This window comes from Diabrotica undecimpunctata, chromosome 8, assembly GCF_040954645.1.
Source record: "Diabrotica undecimpunctata isolate CICGRU chromosome 8, icDiaUnde3, whole genome shotgun sequence".
Classification (NCBI taxonomy): domain Eukaryota; kingdom Metazoa; phylum Arthropoda; class Insecta; order Coleoptera; family Chrysomelidae; genus Diabrotica; species Diabrotica undecimpunctata.
In genome coordinates this window covers 4672982-4694197 of record NC_092810.1, presented here as the reverse complement: position 1 = coordinate 4694197, position 21216 = coordinate 4672982, and the positions used below count along the sequence as shown (strand labels likewise).

The 21216-nt window shown below is 36.2% G+C and overlaps 1 protein-coding gene across 1 annotated transcript in view; it reads left to right on the top strand.

Annotated features, from left to right (window-relative positions):
- The window catches only part of LOC140448248 (uncharacterized), a 190067-nt gene that overhangs the window by 73028 nt on the left and 95823 nt on the right, over window positions 1-21216 (top strand). Inside the window, exon 2 of the mRNA XM_072541352.1 lies at window positions 154-448. Within this exon, the coding sequence (XP_072397453.1) occupies window positions 403-448 (46 nt within the window). The 5' untranslated portion in view covers window positions 154-402. The remainder of the gene's footprint in view (window positions 1-153; window positions 449-21216) is intronic.

Here is a 21216-nt window from a genome sequence, read left to right as displayed (position 1 = left end):
TTTTTGGTTTATACGTTTTATACATAAAGCTAAATTTAACATAATCTTTATACCCACCTATTTAAGCATAGCGCGTCTTTTGTCAAACCTACTTACACCGAAAGGTATACGGTAGTTTCCACGTTCATTTGACGTAGTATGTTTCTTTTTCAGGTCCTCTTGAATTAGCTACTGCTCGCTGAGAAACCGCCCTTTCAACCTGTCAACATAATTAGGCAGCTCCTGATATTCCGCCTCATCTAACCAGGGTATTGTAAATGGCTGCCGTATCCCCGACACATGTCGCTGAACTCATTAAAAATAAAAGTTTTCAACGCTGCGACACAAATGTCAACGATGAGTGTTTTTGAAATAATTTTCTTTTAATTGGCGGAACGTGGGTTTGCTGGAGGATTTCTACAAATGGAGTATTATCTGTGGCTCCTGGTATACGCTTGCAACATCTGTGGTAAGAAAAGATTTGGTTTAATATATAATTTTTGTGGAAAGCCTCTGGCAATATTAGTTGTCTTTTTATATTTTAGCTTAAATTAGTTTTATGCGTATAAAAAAATTAACTTATTGACAAAAATTATTTATGTATAATTAATAATAATAATGACACAATTAACATTAATTAATCAAAATCAGTTACACTGTGTTACTAAAAACGAAATTCGAGCTCTAATTGGATTTCTTGATATTTTTTGCCAGAAAGAAATGGCAGAATTGAAGGAATACAATAATAGGCTAGCAAACGAATGGGAAAGATACCTGACGGAACTGTTTAAAGAAAAGGAAAATAATAATCAACACAATAACGTCCCTGAATTAAGACACGAAATAGAAATCAGTTTTCAGGAAGTAGAGATAGCTATAAATTTACTCAAAAATAGAAAGTCACTAGGACCAGAAGGAATAACAAACCTCTAACACACGGAGGAAAAAGTATAACCCTAGAGATGACAAAACTTATACAAAAACTAATATTTCTTAATGACACAATCTAGAAGAATAAACACCTAAGACAAGACAGAAAAACAAGAATCTATAAAGCAGCAATTAGACCTATATTAACATTGGTAATAACAGGTAAAAGTATGTTGGATAGAGAGGGAAGCGAAAGAGCATGCACTAAAGAAGACATAAATGAATGGTGACAAAACCGAAACAGGAGTGAAACGAACACATTAGTAGAATGGTAGAGGGTAGGATAGTACGAATAGCACGAGATTGGTCACCAAATGGACTAAGTAGTATTGGCAGACCAAGAAAAAGATAATGCGATAATTTAAACAATTTAGGAGGCTAATATTCAAGAATAAACAGGCTTTAAAGCCTACATATAAGAAGGAAGAAGAAGAAGAAGATATTTATTACATATAATGTAGGGGACTGTCTAAAGAACCCCTTAAGAGTCGTACTCGCTAGACTCACAGAAGAATCCGAGGCTATCGGAACCATTTCGGAAGCGCAATTTGAATTTAAAAGAGAACAGCTATGAAAAAGCTCTCTATAAAAAAATGGACACAGCAACCGCCTTTCTCGATTTCAGTAAGGCTTTTGACAAAGTTTGGCACGAAGGTCTGTTGTATAAAATAAATGGATATGGTTGCAGTGAAGTGATGACATGTCTTCTTTCATCGTACCTAGCCAACAGAAGGTTCAGAGTTTGAATAGGCCCAAAACTGTCTTAAGTTGAAACCTGGGTGGCAGGATTATCGCAGAGAGTGATGTTCTTGCCTTATCTGTACATCATCTACACAGTGGATATCCCTACTGATATCAGATCGTTATTAGGCCTATACACTGATGACACTGCGATAGCAGCAGCAGTAGAAACCCAGTCATAGACACAAACCACTTACAAAGTGCATTAAATCGACTGCATAAATCGAATACCTCAGTCACATCATAAGGAACAGCAAAAAATATAGGTTGCTGCAATTAATTCTTCAGGGAAAAGTGAAAGAAAAACGAGAAGCAGGAAGGCGAAGAATTTCCTGGCTGAAAAATCTGCGTACGTAATTCAACACAACAACCACAAATCTTTTCAGAGCAGCATTTTGCAAAATACAACATCCGCAACGGATAGGCTTTAAAAAAAAAAGAATATCATGGTTGTATTGCAGCATAGCCCTGAAGATGGCCTAGCTAGGAAATAAGTGTTTAGGCACTTCAAAATACTCGTTATTTCCATTCTTTGATGATTTATTAAAGGTATTTTTGTTTTTATTTTTCTTTTAATTTGCTATAAATAATATCTGATAAAATCTGATAAAATCTGATGGTGGCAGGGAGAAAAGTGTGGAGACCTTACAAACTTGAACTTAAGCTTATAATTAACCTCTCAATACATCAAAAAAAAAAGTTGCGTCCTCTAAGAAACGCACTTAATGTCATTAAACACATTCTTAATGTCAGACAGCTAATCGAAGAAACTCGTGAATTCAATACTTCTATGCTTATGTGCTTTGTGGATTACACAAAGTCCTTCGATAAAGTCAAATTGCAGCAGCTATGGTCCATACGAGCGGAAATGGGAACACCCCACCACTTAATTCAACTAATTAGAAGTCTATATGAAAATAATATTATATATATAATTTTTTTTTTACAAGATCAGACCTTAGTCTACAGCTTAGAATCCGAATGTTTTGTATAAAACTTAATGAGGTCGCTGGTTAAATGATATTCGATAAATAATAATAACGAAAAAATGGAAAAAAATTTGTTTGTAAATCAATTAGCGAAAAATAGCAAATATAACTGTCAATAAATTAGGAAATTAACTGGTCTTACTCATTATTATTGTCTGTACAAAGAATATTGACTTACCCTTTGAAATATTGGAATCGTAGCCCAGGAAATCTCGTTGGTTCCACGTCGGGGCGCCGGCAGGCTCGATGGCGAAGAACCTATCACGCACTAGGTCTGTCTCGTTCGTTGTCTGGGGATGAAGTGTTGTGAGATTGCAGGTCAGAAAAGAACCTCTGGCCGTTGGGTGGAAGAGGGTACATCAATAAATCACCCTATTGTATTGTGATTTAAAATGCGATAATTTAAGTTAATAGAGACAGTAATACGAAACCGTACACTTGTGTGCATATTTGTGACACAGAATACAAAGGAAGTCAAATTCTCCGCACTTAACATAATACATGAGACAACCAGTTTAACAATTTAACAGGAAACAATATATTTAACAAAAGTCGTTAGGATACAGTATTGAATTTAGATCACATTACAGTACCGTAACAGAAATATTAATAGTAAAAATATGAAAGAAACAGTAAGTACATACTTTCCCAAACACCGAATGATCAGATGTTACGTTTTTTCTGTCTTACTGTATGGCTGTGAAAGTTGGACAATGGACTCTGAAATAGAAAAAAGAATAGATGCCTTTGAGATGTATATATACAGACGAATGTTGAGGATTCCATGGGTACAAAGAGTTACTAATGTTGAGGTACTTCGTCGCATGTGTAAACAAAAAGAATTACTAAGAATAATCAAAGAGAGGAAAATGCAATACTTGGGTCATGTGCTGAGAGGCGAAAGATATGAATTACTTCAAGTTATACTGGAAGGAAAAGTACAGGGCAAAAGATCAGTAGGAAGACGCCAGAACTCGTGGCTGAAAGACCTAAGGAGATTGTTCGACCGCTCATCCGCAGAGATCTTCCGCGCAGCAGTTTCCAAAACTACAATTGCCATTTGGATCGCCAACCTTCGAAAGGAGACGGCGCAATGAGAAGAATGAAAATAATAAGTACACAGTAAAAATAAACAACACCCATTCCAATCATTTCAGAACAGAGGCAGGGATGCATAATCTCGCCAACTCTGTGAATTATCTATAGCAAACACATTATGCCAAAGGTACTAGACGGATGGAAGGGTGGAATATCAGAAGGAGGTCAAAAAATCAGTAACTTGAGATATGCTGATGACACTTTGTGTCATCATGAAGAAATGGAAGCCATAATGAGATGTCTGGAAGAGAAAAGCGAAATATATGAACTAAAGCTAAAATTAAAGAAACTGGGGGCTTTTAAGTAGTAAATCTAATAAGATTTAGTAAGTAGTAAGTATCGAGAAGTACTGACCACCATCAAATCTCGAAAGTTACAGTTCTTCGGACATATTATGCGAAATGAATCCAGATATATTCTCCTTCAAGCCATCCAGCAAGGAAAAATATTTGGAAAACGCGGTCCAGGAAGAAGAAGAACATCTTGGTTAAAGAACCTCAGAATCTGGTTCAATACAACATCTGTGCAGCTTTTCCGCGCTGCTGCAGATAAGATAAAGATTTCCATGATGATCGCCAACATTCGTAACGGATAGGCACATCAAGAAGAAGAAGAAGTAGTAAATAGTTTCATATACCAGGGGTCCCTAATAACAAATGACGGAGTGTGTGACAGAGATATACGTGCAAGGTTGACTATTGCTAGAACAGCTATGATGAAACTGGTAACAATTTGGAAAAATTCTAGCATAACAATACATACAAAATTAAAGCTGGTAAGGGCACTTATTTTTATCATAGCCACATACGCATCCTAAACGTGGACCCTAAAAAAAGCGGATAAAAATGAACTAGACGCTTTTGAAATGTGGATATACCGCCGGATATTAAGAATATCCTGGATTGATCATCTTTAACTCATCGATATTAGAACAACTTAAGTAAAGAATAGATTGCTTAAACAAATACAACAGCATTTGCAGTATTTTGGACACATTGCTAGAAGAACAGGTACAATGGAAAAACCGATAGTCGAGAGTAGAGTTGAAGGAAAGAGACCTAGGGGAAGATATCCAAGCCGTTGGGTAGATCAAACAAAAATATTGATTAATCAAGGGTTACATGAAGCCGAACAACTAGCCCAGGACAGGGAAGGATGTAGGAAAATCGTGAAAAAACTGTAAAGGCCTGATGGTATTATCACATCCCAAAAGGGACTAGGACTGAGGAGGAGGAAGAAACGTACGCTAAGGCATAAAAATGTACCATTTTAATGGACTATCAGTCCGTTTGGCTGTTCTTACTATCAGTAGCGCACCTAGAATTTGCCTCTGGGGGGGGTTTTGGTTGGTCATCAAAATTTTTTTATGGTGTTACCTCCATTTTGAGACCTTAAAATGTGTAAGTAATAGTGTCGGAATAGGGTCCTGGGGGGGGGGGGGGTTTAACCCCCAAAACCCCCCCCTCGGTGCGCCACTGCTTACTATACTTACGAAGTGTAAGAGTAGGTATATTTATTTATTAGTAATTAAACATTGTAAAACTATACCACTTGACAAAGGTTAACTAGTTTAGAAGATTCAGTTTTGAAAAAAAAAAATGGAAAAAAATGGAGCGAAACGTATGCGAATACAACCTTCAAGCAATCCTACGTCGTTTAATTTTAAGTTTGTAGTAACAAAAAAAAATTTTTAGTAAAAATATCTGTCCTTTTTAGTTGTTGAGTTGTTTTGAAAAAATCGGAATTTTTTAAAGAATTTCCAAAAAATAGTGTCTTCCTTTTAAACTGGGATTTGTGCACAAATTCAGAGGTTTTTACTATTTCTCCCGTCAAATCCTGGACTAATGTATATTGGATATTGAATATAGCTATGTGTTGACATAATACTACATAACTGGCTCTTGTCAGTACACGATTTTCAAAATAAACAAACATTCATCGATCTACTACTATCCTGTTACACCAGAAATAATCCAATTATATCCCATGTAACACTGCTGTTATTGTTACGAAGAGCATATTTGTTTAAATTTTGGGTTACTTAAATTTGTTTATCCATTACTTATGGAAATTACTACCATGAAACTCTTACACCTTGAAACTACTGATATTATTACATAAATGAAAATGATTTTTTAATCTCTTTTCTCGCTCTGACATTTCTTTTAACATTTAAGTTTTAAATAATTAATGGATTCGACCGTTACTTGATGGAAATTCATTTAATGTACCAATAAAACAAAGTTTTTAGTGTTTTATTGTTACAGTTAAGTTTTATGTTCACTACAAAATTCAGCCACCCGCCCCAATTCCTGCTACATTCATGAGAGAGGGCTGTTTTGGACATATCAAAAGAATGATTATATTATGTCGTATACGTTATCAGCTATGGATCGTGCGTCTCTGTACGTTAAGTCGTTTAGACACTATATACCCAATGTTCCTCTGACAAAGCTTCCATATCTGAAGTGACAGATAATATTTTGGCAGATAATAAAGAACTGTGAACACCGATTTCGCAAATAAATAGAAAAATCACTGTGACAGTCGAAAAAAGAAGAATTGACGCCATCTTCACGTTTGAGGGATGACAGACGACAAGAAGAAGAAGTGACGCTGTCAATTGACGATGACGGGTGACATGATCTTGTGACGTCAGTGTGGGAGAAGCTTACAATGCTAGTGAGATACAAAATTTTCCTAGGCCCAACCGCCCCAATTCCTGCATAATGGGTTGGGGAGCACGTGACTTTTTTACTGAAGGAGACCACATCACGCCAGACTCAAGGGACAGGACCTAAACTCATCAAATTAATTCATAGAATACATTTTTTATTCGAAATGGTAATTTATTAGTTATATTAATAAAGAAAACTCAGATTAATAAAAAAAACTCAGTTAAAAGAATATATCACCAACTTTCAAAAACAATAAATGAACTTTTTATCTTACTGTGCCGTCTCCTCCAAAGGTTGGAGATCCAAATGGCAATTGTAGCTTTAGAAACTGCTGTACGAAAAATTTTTGTGAATAAGCGGTCAAACCATCTTCTTAGATGGTTTGACTTATTTTTTAGTCATGAAGAAGTTCCATGCGTATTCTCTTTACGAAATGCCTATGGACAAGAAGCTTGAGGTAACAAGAGAGCTCTTTCCGGACGGCAGATGTCATGGTGTATGGAGGGATGAAGGAGCTGAGCGGGCTGTACCCTTTACCATGGATAAACTTATCGAAGTATTGGGTTGACTGAAGACTCGTAGGTCCCCCGGACTAGATCAGATACCACCTGAGGCGGTGAAGGGTCTAGGAAGGGTGGAACCTGAGTGGCTTCTGGAACACATGAATGCACTGCTGGAAGCACAAACATTTCCTGAGCCTTGGAGGACATCGAGGTTAATACTGCTTCCCAAAGCTAGGGAAAAGTATCGCCCCATCTGTCTTCTTCCATGCATCAGTAAGCTGTATGAAAGGATGCTGCAAGTACGCATAGATGACATGATTGAGAGGTCAGGTGGTTTATCTCGGAGACAATTTGGTTTTTGTGAAGGAAAAAGCATGATTGATGCAATCATGAGTGTACTCGAAGCATTGCACAACAGAGGGGATGAACATCGCTGGGCGGCCCTGCTGTTGTTTTATGTTAAGAATGCATTCAATACGTTGCAGTGGAACGAGGTAATGAAGGCAATGGAAGAGAGAGAATGTCCTGGTTACCTGATGAATGTGGTGGCGGAGTATCTGTCCGAGAGAAGGATTATGGTGGAAAAGGGCACGATCGTGGACGTGACGACCGGGGTACCCTAGGGATCTGTCTTGGGCCCTACGCTATGGAATCTAGCATATGACAGGGTTATGCACTGTGAATACGGAGAGGGTACAACCCCCTTCGCATTCGCGGATGACCTCGCTGTACTGGTAGTGGTCTGGGATGAGCCAGATCTCAAATACCGGGTTCGAAATGCAGGCGTCGTCGTAAAGAAATGAATGACGCAGCACGGATAGAAACTTGCGAAAGAGAAAACCGAAGCCATCATTCTGAAGGGGACAAGGAAGAGACAAGGAAGAGACAAAATATTAAAATAAAATCTGAGGGAGCATGTCTAACACCCAAGAAACAAGTAAAGTATCTAGAAGTGACATTGCACCAGTATGGAAAATGGGGGGAGCACGTCCGGGAGGTGGTGCGGAAGGCTGAGAATGGTGCGGCTGCGTTGAAAAGGGTGATGCCGAACATTGGAGGACCCAAATCCGAAAGGAGGAGGGTCTTACACGGTGTTGTACAGTCGATCGTCCTTTACGCGGCACCAGTCTGGAGCGAGGCGGTAGAGATAATGGCCTATATGATTCTTATGACACGAGTGGACAGAACAAGTCTGTTGCGAGTGGCATGCACCTACAGGACTGTGTCTGCAGCAGCCTTATGGACCATCACTGGATGTGTTCCGTTGCATGTTTTGGCGGTGGAAAGAAAAGAGCTTTATGAGAGAAGAGGCCCAAACCTTACTGTGGCCGAGAGAAAAGAGGAAAGGGAAACGTCAGTTGAAAGATGGCAAGAAGAATGAAACAACACGGAAGATGTGGCACAGTGGACGAAAATGTTAATACCGAACATAAGAGATTGGGTGGACTGTGGCCACTTCCGGATCACTGGATGACAGAGGAGGGTCTGGTTTAGCAGGTAGGCGTTCGGCGTAGATTCGGCGACGAGAGGGCCTTTTAAAGTACCTCGGGAACTATCGCCGGGAGTACGAAGAACGAATCCTGCACTAAAGTTAGTCAGGCGGCGTCCTGGACTGAGATGTCTTTTGAAGATTCCAGACCCCCCCTCTATAAAGACTAAAAAAAACCTGTTTGACATGAGTGTTTTCCTCGCTTGTTCGATTCTTGACTAAATTTCTTTTTTTGGATTACACTGGTTGTTGATATTTGCTCCCCAATATTTTATGGAAGTTACCTGTTCTATTATTTATCCCTTGGCGTACAAATGTACGTTTGAAATCTTTTACGTTACGTTTGGTATCTTGGAAAATACTAGAAATTTAGTTATGGAAACATTTAGTTGTAAACCGAATATTTCGCTATGACGAACTACCGCATTTATTATATTCTGTAGTTCTTGTGCGTTGCTTCCTATTAGGACGGTGTCATCAGCGTACATGATGTTGTCTATGCTGGTTCCGTTAATCTTGATTCTACCCTGAACCTCGTCTAATGTTTTTTTGAATATAGATTCCGAATACAGATTAAATAATAGTGGTGATAAGGCGCAACTTGTCGGATTCGTATATCTTTGAATGTTGTGTGCTCTGTTTTAATTGTTGCCGTTTGGTGTCAATATAGTTCTGAGATCATATTTTGATGGTTATCACAGTCAAATGCTTTTCGATAATCAATAAAACATGCATAATATACATCTACATTCATGTCTCTACATCGTTGTGTTAACACATTTAATGGAAAAAGAGCTTCTCGTGTTCCCAATCTATTTCGAAATCCGAATTGAGTGTCACTCATCTGAAACTCACACTTCTTTTAAAGACGGGTATCAGTAATGTTCATATTTCCTGTAAAATTGTTGCTACCAAAGGCCAGAAACAAGTTGATGCAATTACCAGTGGTGAACCAGGACAAACCACGAAGCTAGTATGCGCTTTTAGTGCCTCAGGTCAATATATTCCACCTATTTTTATTTATAGGTATTTTATTTAACGGTCCTATATACAGATGTTCCAAATCACGGTGGATAACGGAACAACTTTTCTTGGAATGGTTGAAACATTTCTGCGGCATATTAATGCTTTTAAAGATCATCCAATTCTTTTAGTGCTAAATAACTACACAATGCATTCAAGTCTGGCTTCCTACAATTTTTGTCGCGGCACCGGAATAAATAAAGGTGTCACTTTAGTTTTGCTATCTGCGTTTTTCTTTTTTCTTTTCTTGTCTGATAGCCTAATGTTCAGCATTTGCCTTTCCATGGCTCTTTGGATCTTTGCTATTTTTTCCATGTTTTCCTTTGTAAACGTCTAAGTTTGAGAACCGTAGGTAAGGACAGGCAGTATACATTGGTTGAAGACTCTTGTTTTTAAATATTGGGGATATTTTCTATCATCTGAAACTTACACTTCTTTTAAATTCGTGTATGAATGATTCTAAGAGAAGTTTTAAGGACATGAGACATCGTGCTTAATATTCGAGAGTCATCGCAGTGTCTCCTAAAATTGTCCCCAAAGATAATTTATAAGAGAATTAAAGGTGAACACACTGACTATGTGAAAATCATGCCTGGAGTGAGGCAAGGCTGCATTTTGTCTCCCCTAGTCTTCAATCTGTACTCTGAAAAAATATTTATCGAAGCTTTGCACGAAACTGAACGAGTGATCGATATTATCCGAATTTTTTGAGTTTCAAAAATATGTATTTTTAAAATATTTGTACATATTTTATATTTTTAAAGCAGTAATTGGTGCACTGAATGAACTAAATGTCCATATTATAAGTTTCAAATTTATAAAAGCTATAGCAAACAGTCTATAACAGTTTTGTCTTAATTAGTCACTATTCCCCACCTTCCCCTAACTCTAAGCAGATGAAGCAAAATAAATTAAAAAACGTATTAACCCTGCTGTCCCGTTCGATTCAACTACACAAATGTACTGTTCGGGTCAATATGACCCAACTATGGCTTACGCTCCTTAATCGAAATAAAATAAGCTAATAGTGCTAAACAAAACTTTACTAACAAAAAATTATGGTTAATTAAACAAAAATGATGTTGTTAATGTAAATTAAACCTTATTAACAAAAATAAAAGGTATTTTTTTCTTTCATTAGCCAGAAAAGCCTAATAAAAAATATCTACAAAATTTAATTCAGTTTGCAACTGGGACAGTAATAAAAAGAATGGGTTTTACAAATATGTTTATGACATATACAACATAAAATATTAGTCTTATTATCGTGTTTAGAACAACATTTACAGCGTGATCGTTTAGCAGGTGGAGTTGAATTGTTCATAGACGGTTCACACGAACTAGAATTTCCATCTTCTCTACTCACTTCTGCTCGTGTCCTTTTTACCAGTTCTTGTGAGTCTTTGGTTCTTGGTAAATTTTTCCTGGAAAGGATAAGTGGTTTCACCAGTGTTTTTCCCAATTCCTCAAGAAAATTTCGCCGTTTTGTAAGTTTATTGGTGTTCCATTGGGGATTTATTGATGTCCATAAAACGAACGCGTTGTAGGCAGAAATGTCCAGCATATTATAAAAAACAATCATGGGCCAGCGATTTGTCTTTCTCTTACGTGTATATGTACCAACAAGCTGATCTAGAGTATATCTAATCCACTGCTCCCTTACTGGAATTATAATCTAAAATAATTTGGGGCTTTTTGTCATTTCTGTCACTAATAGCCTTTTCATGATGCAAAGTACTCATAAGAACATTTTTATTCTTTTTAGGAATATAGTTAACAACAGTGGTATCTTGCGTGAAGTAAAAATACGAACTATGAACTTCTTTATTCGCAATTTGTGCTGGAAGCTCTGGTTTATTTTTTCTTATAGTCCCCAGTATTGTATTTTTTCTTTTTAGAAGAAGTTGGCCTAAATTGTACGATGTAAAAAAGTTATCGCAAGTAATATTGTGACCTTTCAAATCATTAGTCAAGTCGCACACCACACGCATTCCCTGATTTCGTTCTGGCGCGGCACCTGCTTCTTTTCGTGTATAGATCTGCAATTTTAGAGCATAAGAGCTTTTGGTGTCACATAAAGCCCAAATTTTTATGCCATATTTCGCTGGCTTGCTTGGAATGTACTGTTTGAAGGGACAGCGACCTCTAAAGGCTACTAATTGCTCGTAAATAGTAACATTTTCATCAGGGTTAAAACATTTTGGTAGATTTTCCACCCATTTTCCCCAAATTTTACGTATTGCAGCAAGTTTATCTAATCGTCTCCTATCCTGTCTAGTAGTCTTGTTATCAAAACACTTCAAGGGACATTGTTGTTCGAAATATACTACGACCAGTTTCTTCATTCCACAAACTTTTAGTTGATTCACCATGTGACTTAAAAACTCCAGCTAACAATAAAAGACCAATGTATGCTTAAAAACCAATTTTATCCAAGTCTTTCCAGTTGGTTCCAAAAACACGCTGGCCTTCCATGTTTGTCATATTAATAATTTGGTTTGCAACTATGTCAGAAAAGAGCACGTCAAATGAATTTTTGATATCGAAAATTCGTGCACATGCGTACCTTGTAACTCCTGGAGCATTATTTATAACATTGGCCGTAGAAAAACGACCGCGTTGATAAGGAGGATCAAGCGACCACTGAATATTACCATATTTCTAAGGAACTGTTACAGAAGGTTCTACAGGATGTGGTACGTAGAATGGAATAACAGAATGATCACTACTTTCTTCTTCACTCTCACTACTTGTATGGTTTTCTGTTTCTGATATGTATTCATCACTGTCTGACACGTTCGCGAGCTCGCGCAGCTCTTTTTTGGTTAGCGTTCTTCGATGCGACATTATCAACATGCAAAAATAGACTGAAATGTATATGAATGGCATGAATGCGCTTAACATATCATCAGTGTCCTACCACTTGTCTGTCACCCCCACTTCCTTCTACATGACGTGCCCTTCTACCTGACATCGTCCAGCTACACTTCAAATTTTTTACAAGTTCTAGCTTGCAGAAACTTGTTTTTATTTATAAACTTACATGACTGACAAACACTGTTAGAAAATATAAAACACTGCCAACTAAACATACGTACACAGGAAATTTTTAACGGTTTAAATACGTGGGTCATATTGACCCGAACGTATCATAGGTAACAATTTAATTTTTATCAAAAAAATCAGGAAATTGAAGTTTTATCTCATATGCAATTGAAAGACCTCAGATTAGGTAATAAAGTCACGGAATACCAAAACGTTACGCCTCGTAATAATTTGTAAAATAAATAATTTTTTTTTGGGTCAAATAGACCCGAACAGGACAGCAGGGTAAAAAAAAAGATCACTTTTAGATCGTTTATAATCTACTAGGCATATTGTCTAGATACAAGTTTTCTTATTATTTATCTACTCATTTAGTCCCTTCTAAATATATATCTGGAATGAGTTAAACTTTCTGACAAGCCATTTATTTTAATAAAAATTCTGTCACTTTATATTCCTTTATTGTTCTAATATTATTAATTGTGGCCATATATTTCATTATATTCCGTGACAGAAACATTTGCCTTATTATATTTCGCGGTCTCATAGTTGTTAATCATTTAAAAACAGCACACTTAAAACCCTTAGGTCGTTAGCTGGAAAAAAGCTTTTATAATTAAAGACCCTTGCTTGTAAGTATTCTGACAGTTGTTTAGGGCTTGCTAATTACTCCGTAGATTTCTATAATATTCCCTTAATGGTAATGAATAGAGAGCGCATTAAGTACTATGTTTAATGGACTCAACTGCTAGAAACATTTTAGAATTAAATATTTATGAGAACGACAGAAAAAGTGATAGTATATCGAGGGCGTTTTATAGCTTTATTTTGAAGTTAAAGAAAAAACCGTGGCTACATGTATTTACAGTCGGTTTACAATTTGTTGATAGCTCACTACAAGTTTAACCCTAATTAGAAAACTGAAATACAGAGAGGATAGGTAATACGATATAATAGTAAAAACCAACCTAAAACTGACGGTTTAAGACGTTTTCGACTAACCCACCTTATATCTGAAGGAATACAATACCTTATAATCCTATTACGGGGGTATTTTGAATGGTTAGAGATAAACGACCAGTGTCGTTCTTCTTCGTCCACATAACTTTTCATTTGTGCCCAAATGAGTCCAATTGGATTTATTTCGCAGTGGTAGGGTGGAAGTCTAAGGTCTGTAATGTTTCGCCTTTCCGCCATTTTGTCAACTACGTATTCCTTGAACTTAGATTTGTGTTGCCGGGCAATTTTTAGAAGTTCTGCTTTTACCATTCCATCTTTGTAAGGCAGATACTTATTCCGCAGCCAGTCAAGAATATCCTATTTCTTCCACGCAGTCGTTGGAAGTCTCTCTACTAGTCGTGAATGATAAGGTGCATTATCTAATACTATAATTGAATTTGGTGGTATGTGTTCAATCATCTGCTCAAAATACTCTTCGAAAACATCAGCTGTCATCTCCTCGTGATAGTCTTTTGTGCTTTTGGACTGAAATTCCAATAAACCATGCTTAACAAATCCTTTTTCACTGCCAATGTGAGAAATTATTAATCTACTGCCTTTACCAGAACGTGGGGAGATACCAGTAGACCAACCTTCCATAAAGGCTTGCCTGGAGCTTAATATATTTTTATCTGACCAAATTTTCTTTAGAGTATGACCTGAGTTTACCCACGTTTCATCCTGGTAGAAGATGGGCCTTCCTTCAGCCCGGAATTTTCGTATGGATCTTAGATAATTTCTTCTCCAACATATTATCTCCTCCCGGTCAATCAAAAGTGATTTTCGGTCTGATTTCTCCCACCGGAAATTTAATTCTTTTAAAACTTGCCACAATTTAGTTCGTCCGATATGAGGCAAATCCGGGTCGTCTCTAACTTCTGGTAAAATTGTGTTTAGGTTTGGTATTTCTTTTTTGAAAAAAAATCCATGAATTTTCCTTCAAATACCATTTTTGGCAAATTCATCAATTTCAATAGGCTTTTTCCCTCTCTTTAAGTGTTCGTTTGTGTTTGGGTTAGCTATACCGTGTTTTTTTCTTTCTGATAGGAACCTACATATAGTTGACTCTCCTACGCCAGTCATGTTGGCACAACTTTCGACTATATATTTCGACTTATAAAAGAATTTACTAATTTAAAACAAAAAGGACAAAGATTTTCGTTGAGCTTCGACGAGTGGACCTCCCAAAAAAATCACAGATATATAAATCTCAATTTGCACAATGCAGAACATTTTAATCTAGGTTTGCTCAGAATTGCAGAATTGACGGCTCGTGCACTGCCGAACACTGCATTGAATTAGTGGCAGAACGGTTGAATTTTTTTGGTTTGATGATTGAATCCGACAATATTGGTATCACAACCGACGGTGCATCTGCTATGGTGAAAGTTGACAAGCTCATGCCTTGCTATCAACAACTGTGCTATGCACATGGAATTCATTTGGCTGTAGTAGACGTGCTGTATAAAAAGAAAGCTCAAAGAGAAGTAGAACAAGCAGCAGTAGACGACACTGATGAATATGAAGAGGAAAATGAAGATATGGAGATAGAGATAAATGAAGGATTGGCAGTAACAATCGAACCAACATCGGCGAGTCTTGTTGAATTGATTCCCCGTTACAGCGATCTACTCATGAAAATACGAAAAATTGTTAAAACGTTCAAAAAATTATCTACCAAAGACGACATGTTCTTGCAAAAATAAATCAAGGAAGAGAAAGGCAAGGAATTAAGTTTGATTATTGACTGTCGCACCAGGTGGAACAGTTTGCTCAGTATGCTGGAACGTTTCTACAGCCTAAAAGTTTTCATCGATAAAGCTCTAATCTTTTGAGGTGCGAGTTATGGAGGGTTTAGAGACAATCTTCGATTTAAAAACTGAAGCGTCAAAATAAACTCCACATCTAAGTCGTCACAAAAAGCAATCGGAAATAGATATTATGTTTACGTTTGTTGGAGCAAAGTGACATCGATAATGGATACTAAAATATTTAATATATTAGAGAAAAAAGAAGAATATAAATTATTGGAAATGTAAATAAAACATTTTGGCGACCACTATGCTGGTATATGGCTTTATATATTAAATATTTATATTCCGTAATACTCGAGAGAGAAACATGTTGAAGCAGGTATAATATAAAGCGAGTCAGGGGTCGATAAACCATAGGTATTGATTGCATACGGAATTAAGTCTGCACAGCTACATTGTTTATGTATTATCTGCTATGTTTTAGTATTTTGACATTTGTTAAGGTTTTAAATATTCGTTCTAATATATCGATTATCTACTATAATATTTTTTAAAAAGATTTATACAATGAGGACATATTCTGACAGAATTACTTTTGGAGACAGATTTAAAGGCACAACCTATATAACAAAAATATGACTGATCCTGATACAAAACGCATCTAAAATAATTCTATGTACAGTAAAACTTCTGTTAACGGACACCTCCTCACAACGGAAACCTCTGCTGAACGGACAGTTTTTAGGTCACCGAACATTTCGTATGTAGGTAAATACAGTACATTTAACCAACTTACACCTGTAAACGATTAACGGAATTCGCAGAAAATCTCATTGCAGTAAAAGACACGGCAAACTGCACCGGGGTTCTATATAATGTTTAACACTTTGCTAAATTCTAGGTATAAAATAAATATATGTGTCATTAACCCGTTATTCATAGTTTTGTACATTTTGTTATATTTTTTTTAATAAATAGATTGTCATATAGTATAGTTAGATTGGCCATATATTTCTGTTAGAGTGTACCGTTAAAAAATTGACTCTCTACGTTCAGTGAGTGACACTGGAACTGGTACCGGGGCAGACGAAGTAAATGTGCCTAATTGGGTGCACTACAATACATTAACCCTTTGAGACCCTGTGTACATGTGTATGTACATAGCTTTTATTGTTTTGTTAAATACCAACTACTCGCTTATCTATACCGAAATAGAATTCAGTCACTCAAATATACATTTACGATCCACATTTTTAACTTCTACTTCCATCTAGTGGTCAACAGGTAAAGTTGTCAGCGATTTTGTTGTAAAGTGTCAGCTGTTTAGTTGGTAACCGATACTGCTAGTTTTATTTTACGAGAAACTGTTATCTTTTTAAGTGTGATTTATAAGGTAAGTAGTTTTTTATAAAGTACAAAACATCGCCATAAAAACGATAGTTTTGAAATAAACAAACATTTTTTAGATGCACATGAGCATGTACAAGTGGTCTGAAAGCATATTTCTGATTGTACATCTGTATGTACATATGGTCTAAACTTGGGTTTTAATTTAGTATTGTTGATTGCAGATAACATGGATTACAAAAGAAACAAATATGATTTCGACAACCCAAAACATCTCCAAGAGTTAATTGACCTGATAGAGGACGGTAACGTATCAGAAATAGACAATTTGGAAGTTCCCGGAGGAGAGAGTTCTGACGAGGAGGGTGGAATTCTGGATAACTGTGAGATTAAATCTATTATAAGACCAGGGGTTGATCCTTTGACCAGACGTGACACTGAGACACTGGAAGAAGGTGATGGCAGCGAAAATGATAATGAGGAGTTAGGGAGAACTTATGATTCAGACGACGAATATATACCAGATGAAGTTGCAGGTTACCTGGGTACAAAAAAATTAGGAAGTAAAGTATGTTTCTCACAAAAGGATTGTTCTAAAAAAACATAACAAAGAGAAATTAAAACAAAAAAGAAAACCGTAGAATGGACTAAGGCATCGATAGAGACTCCTACATTTACATGGCATCCTACTTCCCCAAATACAAGTCTTACAGAGCCACTGTACCCAATTCAGTATTTTTCGAAGTATATTTCAAATGATTTGTTTGAAAATATAGCAACATTTACAAATGTATATGCCTTACAGAACGGAAAAAACTTTAGACCAACTAATGAGAGAGAAATTAAAATTTTATTTGCACTTCATATAATGATTGGAAATTTAAACAAATTTCCCAAAATTAGGATGTACTGTTAAAGAAGCCTTGGTATTAGAATGTTCCTAGATAACATGTCTAGGGACAGATTTTTCCAGCTTAGAACATGTTTACATCTAGTGAACAATTTGGAAAGACCAGCAGGTGATACAGATAAATTTTATAAGGTTCGTCCTATCATCGACGCTGTCAGAAAGAGATGTTTACAGCTTGAACTTGAGGAAGTACTTAGTGTTGACGAGCAAATGATTCCTTACACAGGAAAACTGTCCGTAAAACAATATGTGAAGGGAAAGCACTGTCCTTGGGGAATAAAATTATTCGTCTTGTGCGGAAAAAGTGGTCAGGCTTTTGATTTTGTTTTTTATCAGGGTAAATCTACAGAACTGAATGCAGATAATAAAACAAAATATGGATTAGGGGCATCTATCGTTCTTCAACTAGCCGAAAGAATTTCCACCAGTGAAGGCCACAAATTATATTATGACAATTATTTCTCATCCTATGAACTACTTGAAATATTATTGGCCAAAAAAATATATGCTGGAGGGACTATTCGAATAGATAGATTTTACAAACCTCCTGTGTTACCAGACAATGAAATGCTGAAACTACCGAGAGGTTCCGTAGATGAAGTCGTCAATAAAGAAAAAAATGTGGTGCTAGTCAAATGGTTAGATACAAAGACTGTGAAATTAGCCTCCAATTATGTTGGTGCAGGTAATTTAGACATAGTTAGAAGATGGGACAAAAAAGGCTCTTGTTACGTAGATGTTAACCGACCTGAAATTGTCAAAGATTATAATTATGGAATTGGCAGAGTTGATCTAATGGACCAGATGATTAATTATTATCGAATATTTATTAGATCGCGAAAGTGGACATTGCGTGTTATTATGCACATGATAGACTTCGCTCTCACCAACAGCTGGCTGGAATACAGGAAGGACTGCGACAAATGTAATACAACCAATAAGGATCGAATGAAATTTCTAGACTTCAGAGTCAGAGTTGATGAAAGCCTAATAAATATGGGCAATACAGTAAGTAGAAAACTAGGAAGACCAGCATCTTCATCTCCTAAGCCTTCTATTTCAACATTTAAAAGACGAGGAGAGACGAGACCATTTTTGGAAATACAAACGGACAATTTTGGTCACATACCGGAGTTTGATTCTAAGAAGGAGGCTACTAGGTGTAAAAACACAGATTGTAATGGACGTAGTCATGTGTTCTGTACAAAATGTAAAATACATCGGTGTTTAATTAAGGCTAGAAACTGTTTTGCAGCTTTTCATGAACAATAAATATGTAATAATAATTACTTTGTAGTAAATATATTTTTAGTGTTGAGTTTATATTTAAGACCATATGTACATACATATGTACAATAAAATTTTTTTTTTTTAAAAGCGTACACAAGTTTTTGAATACTTTTGAAATATAAAAACACAAGATTTTTTTTTTGAAAATAAAAAAGTCAGGTCTCAAAGGGTTAAGCTTTTTGGCAGAAGTGCAGAGGCCAGCCAGAACGGGCACCGATTCTTTAAATACACCTCCACGCTCTGAATCCAGCCTAACCATCGTAAAAACAAACTAGAACTGAAGTTTGACCGCTAGTTGGATAGCAAGTCAGAGCGTGAGTGGAGACGAATGGAATATCCAACTAGTAGTCCTACTAAGTGGGACCGCAAGTTGGAACGTGAATGCCCAGCTCTAGAGGTTTAAAACAATTAATTGTACGATTTTGAGGAGCTGTAATTTTGCCTTAATAAACTAGTGCAATTGACCGATTAATTTTCATTGTTTTTTTGGTTTGTCTTTAATGGGAGTGGTATATAATAACAAAAAAGTGTTTAGGTTTTTAGATATAAAGGTTTAATAATACTAGAGTTCTTTAAATATTTTTGATGGGTATATTTTGCTTGCCCCTTTTTATATATTTTTTAGCTTTTTATGTCGTAAATGTAAGATATCCGTGTAAAAAAATTATAATTTAACTGTGCCATTAATAATATAAATTTAGAACTATTTTTTCTCTACCCTCTTTCTCTCTTGTTTAATAAAATAGATAAAAGCGCTGTAATCTGAAATTTATACGGAAACAATCCCGAATTTTTGCCCAAACTCGTCAGATTTAATTTCTCTCGTTTACATTCGGGCATACTTTCTTTTATTTTTGGACAAATGAGGGCATAAATCTTTATATAAAAACCATTTGTGTCGGCTAAGCTTTTTCACTAAACCGTTTACAATCCACTTTAGAAAAAAAAGTATTCTAGCAGGATTTTATAAAAAAACTTTGAATAGGTCTTTATTCCGGTTTCTATAAATCACAGTGTATGAGCATTCTTTTAGAATAAATGGCTGGTATAAATGGAGCAGTAACAAAAATATAGATTATTGTACGAACCTACATTGTGGATTTGGTTAGGAAATTATTTTCAGCCATTAAGTTTTTGTTAAGTTAGAAAACTGTTTCAATAATTTAATTATACAGGGTTGGGAGAAAGTATGAAACCAGCTTAGTATCTTTAAAATAAAAAAAAGCTATTCATAAAATTGTAGACTAATTTTCGAAACCAAATTCAAGAATTCCGCTTTAATCTGTGCCTTCTAAAAATTGTAAGGCAGAACAGACGTTGATAAAGATGTTAAGAGAGACGATGATGAGGCCTATTAGGCCGAAATACGTATAAACGGATGCGCAAGCTCCCTGTACGTAAAATAAAATCTTAACTGTCTTTTTCTTTTTATTTCGATATACTCTGTATGAGTACTAGAAACCAATGGAATTTTATCCACTAGGTGTTCCTTCCTATCATATTTAATTTCATCGGCTACTCTTTGCGCATTAGAAGATGGAGATGGAGTCCTGCCAGTGCCTTTGGGAGATGACGAATATTTCCTCAAATAAACTTGCACGATAGCCTTTCGAAAGTCTATTTGGGACAACTAAGATTTGTTTGATTTTCGATACAAACACCACACGTTATTGACTAAAACATCAAGCCCAATAATGCCCAATACCAAATTCTGTTTCTAATTTGAATCATGTACTGTCCAACATTGTCATCCATTCGAACAGTACCACCCATTTTTTTGTTATACTCTGCAAGTATTCCTGGTCTGCTAACTTGTATGTATTTTTTTTTTACTTTTGCGAATAACGTCTAACAGTTGCTATTGGACTGATGCCATATCTATTTGAAGCAATGCAAACTACGGAATTATTAACCCACTTAGCTACTAGTACAGCATTTTTCTTACTAATAATACTTTCATAGTATGCCCTTTCCTATTTTTGAGTATCCTTTTTAGGTAATAAAAGACAGCTTCTAGGTAAACGGTTTTCCCTTATAGTCCCTATATAAAGTTTGTTTCTTTGCCAATATCAGGAGTTACCGATTTTCCTCGATATATTTCGAAATAAATCAAATAGCCCATCACTGTATTTAGGTACCAGACTTTATTACCAAATCGTATGGGTTTGGCTCTAAAAAATTGCTTCTTCTTCTTCTTCAAGTGCCCTGTCCGTTGTGAACGTTGGCTATTAACATGGCAATTCTGATCTTGTTTGAGGCGCTTCTGAATAGTTCGACCGATGTGAGCCCGAACCACTTCCTCAGATTTTGGAGCCTGATTTTGGAGTGTCTTCTCCTGCCTGGACGTCGCTTACTGTCTATTTTTCCCTGGACAATCAATTGCAGTAGACGGTACTTATCGTGTCTCAATATGTGGCCTAGATATTCAAGCTTTCTTTGTT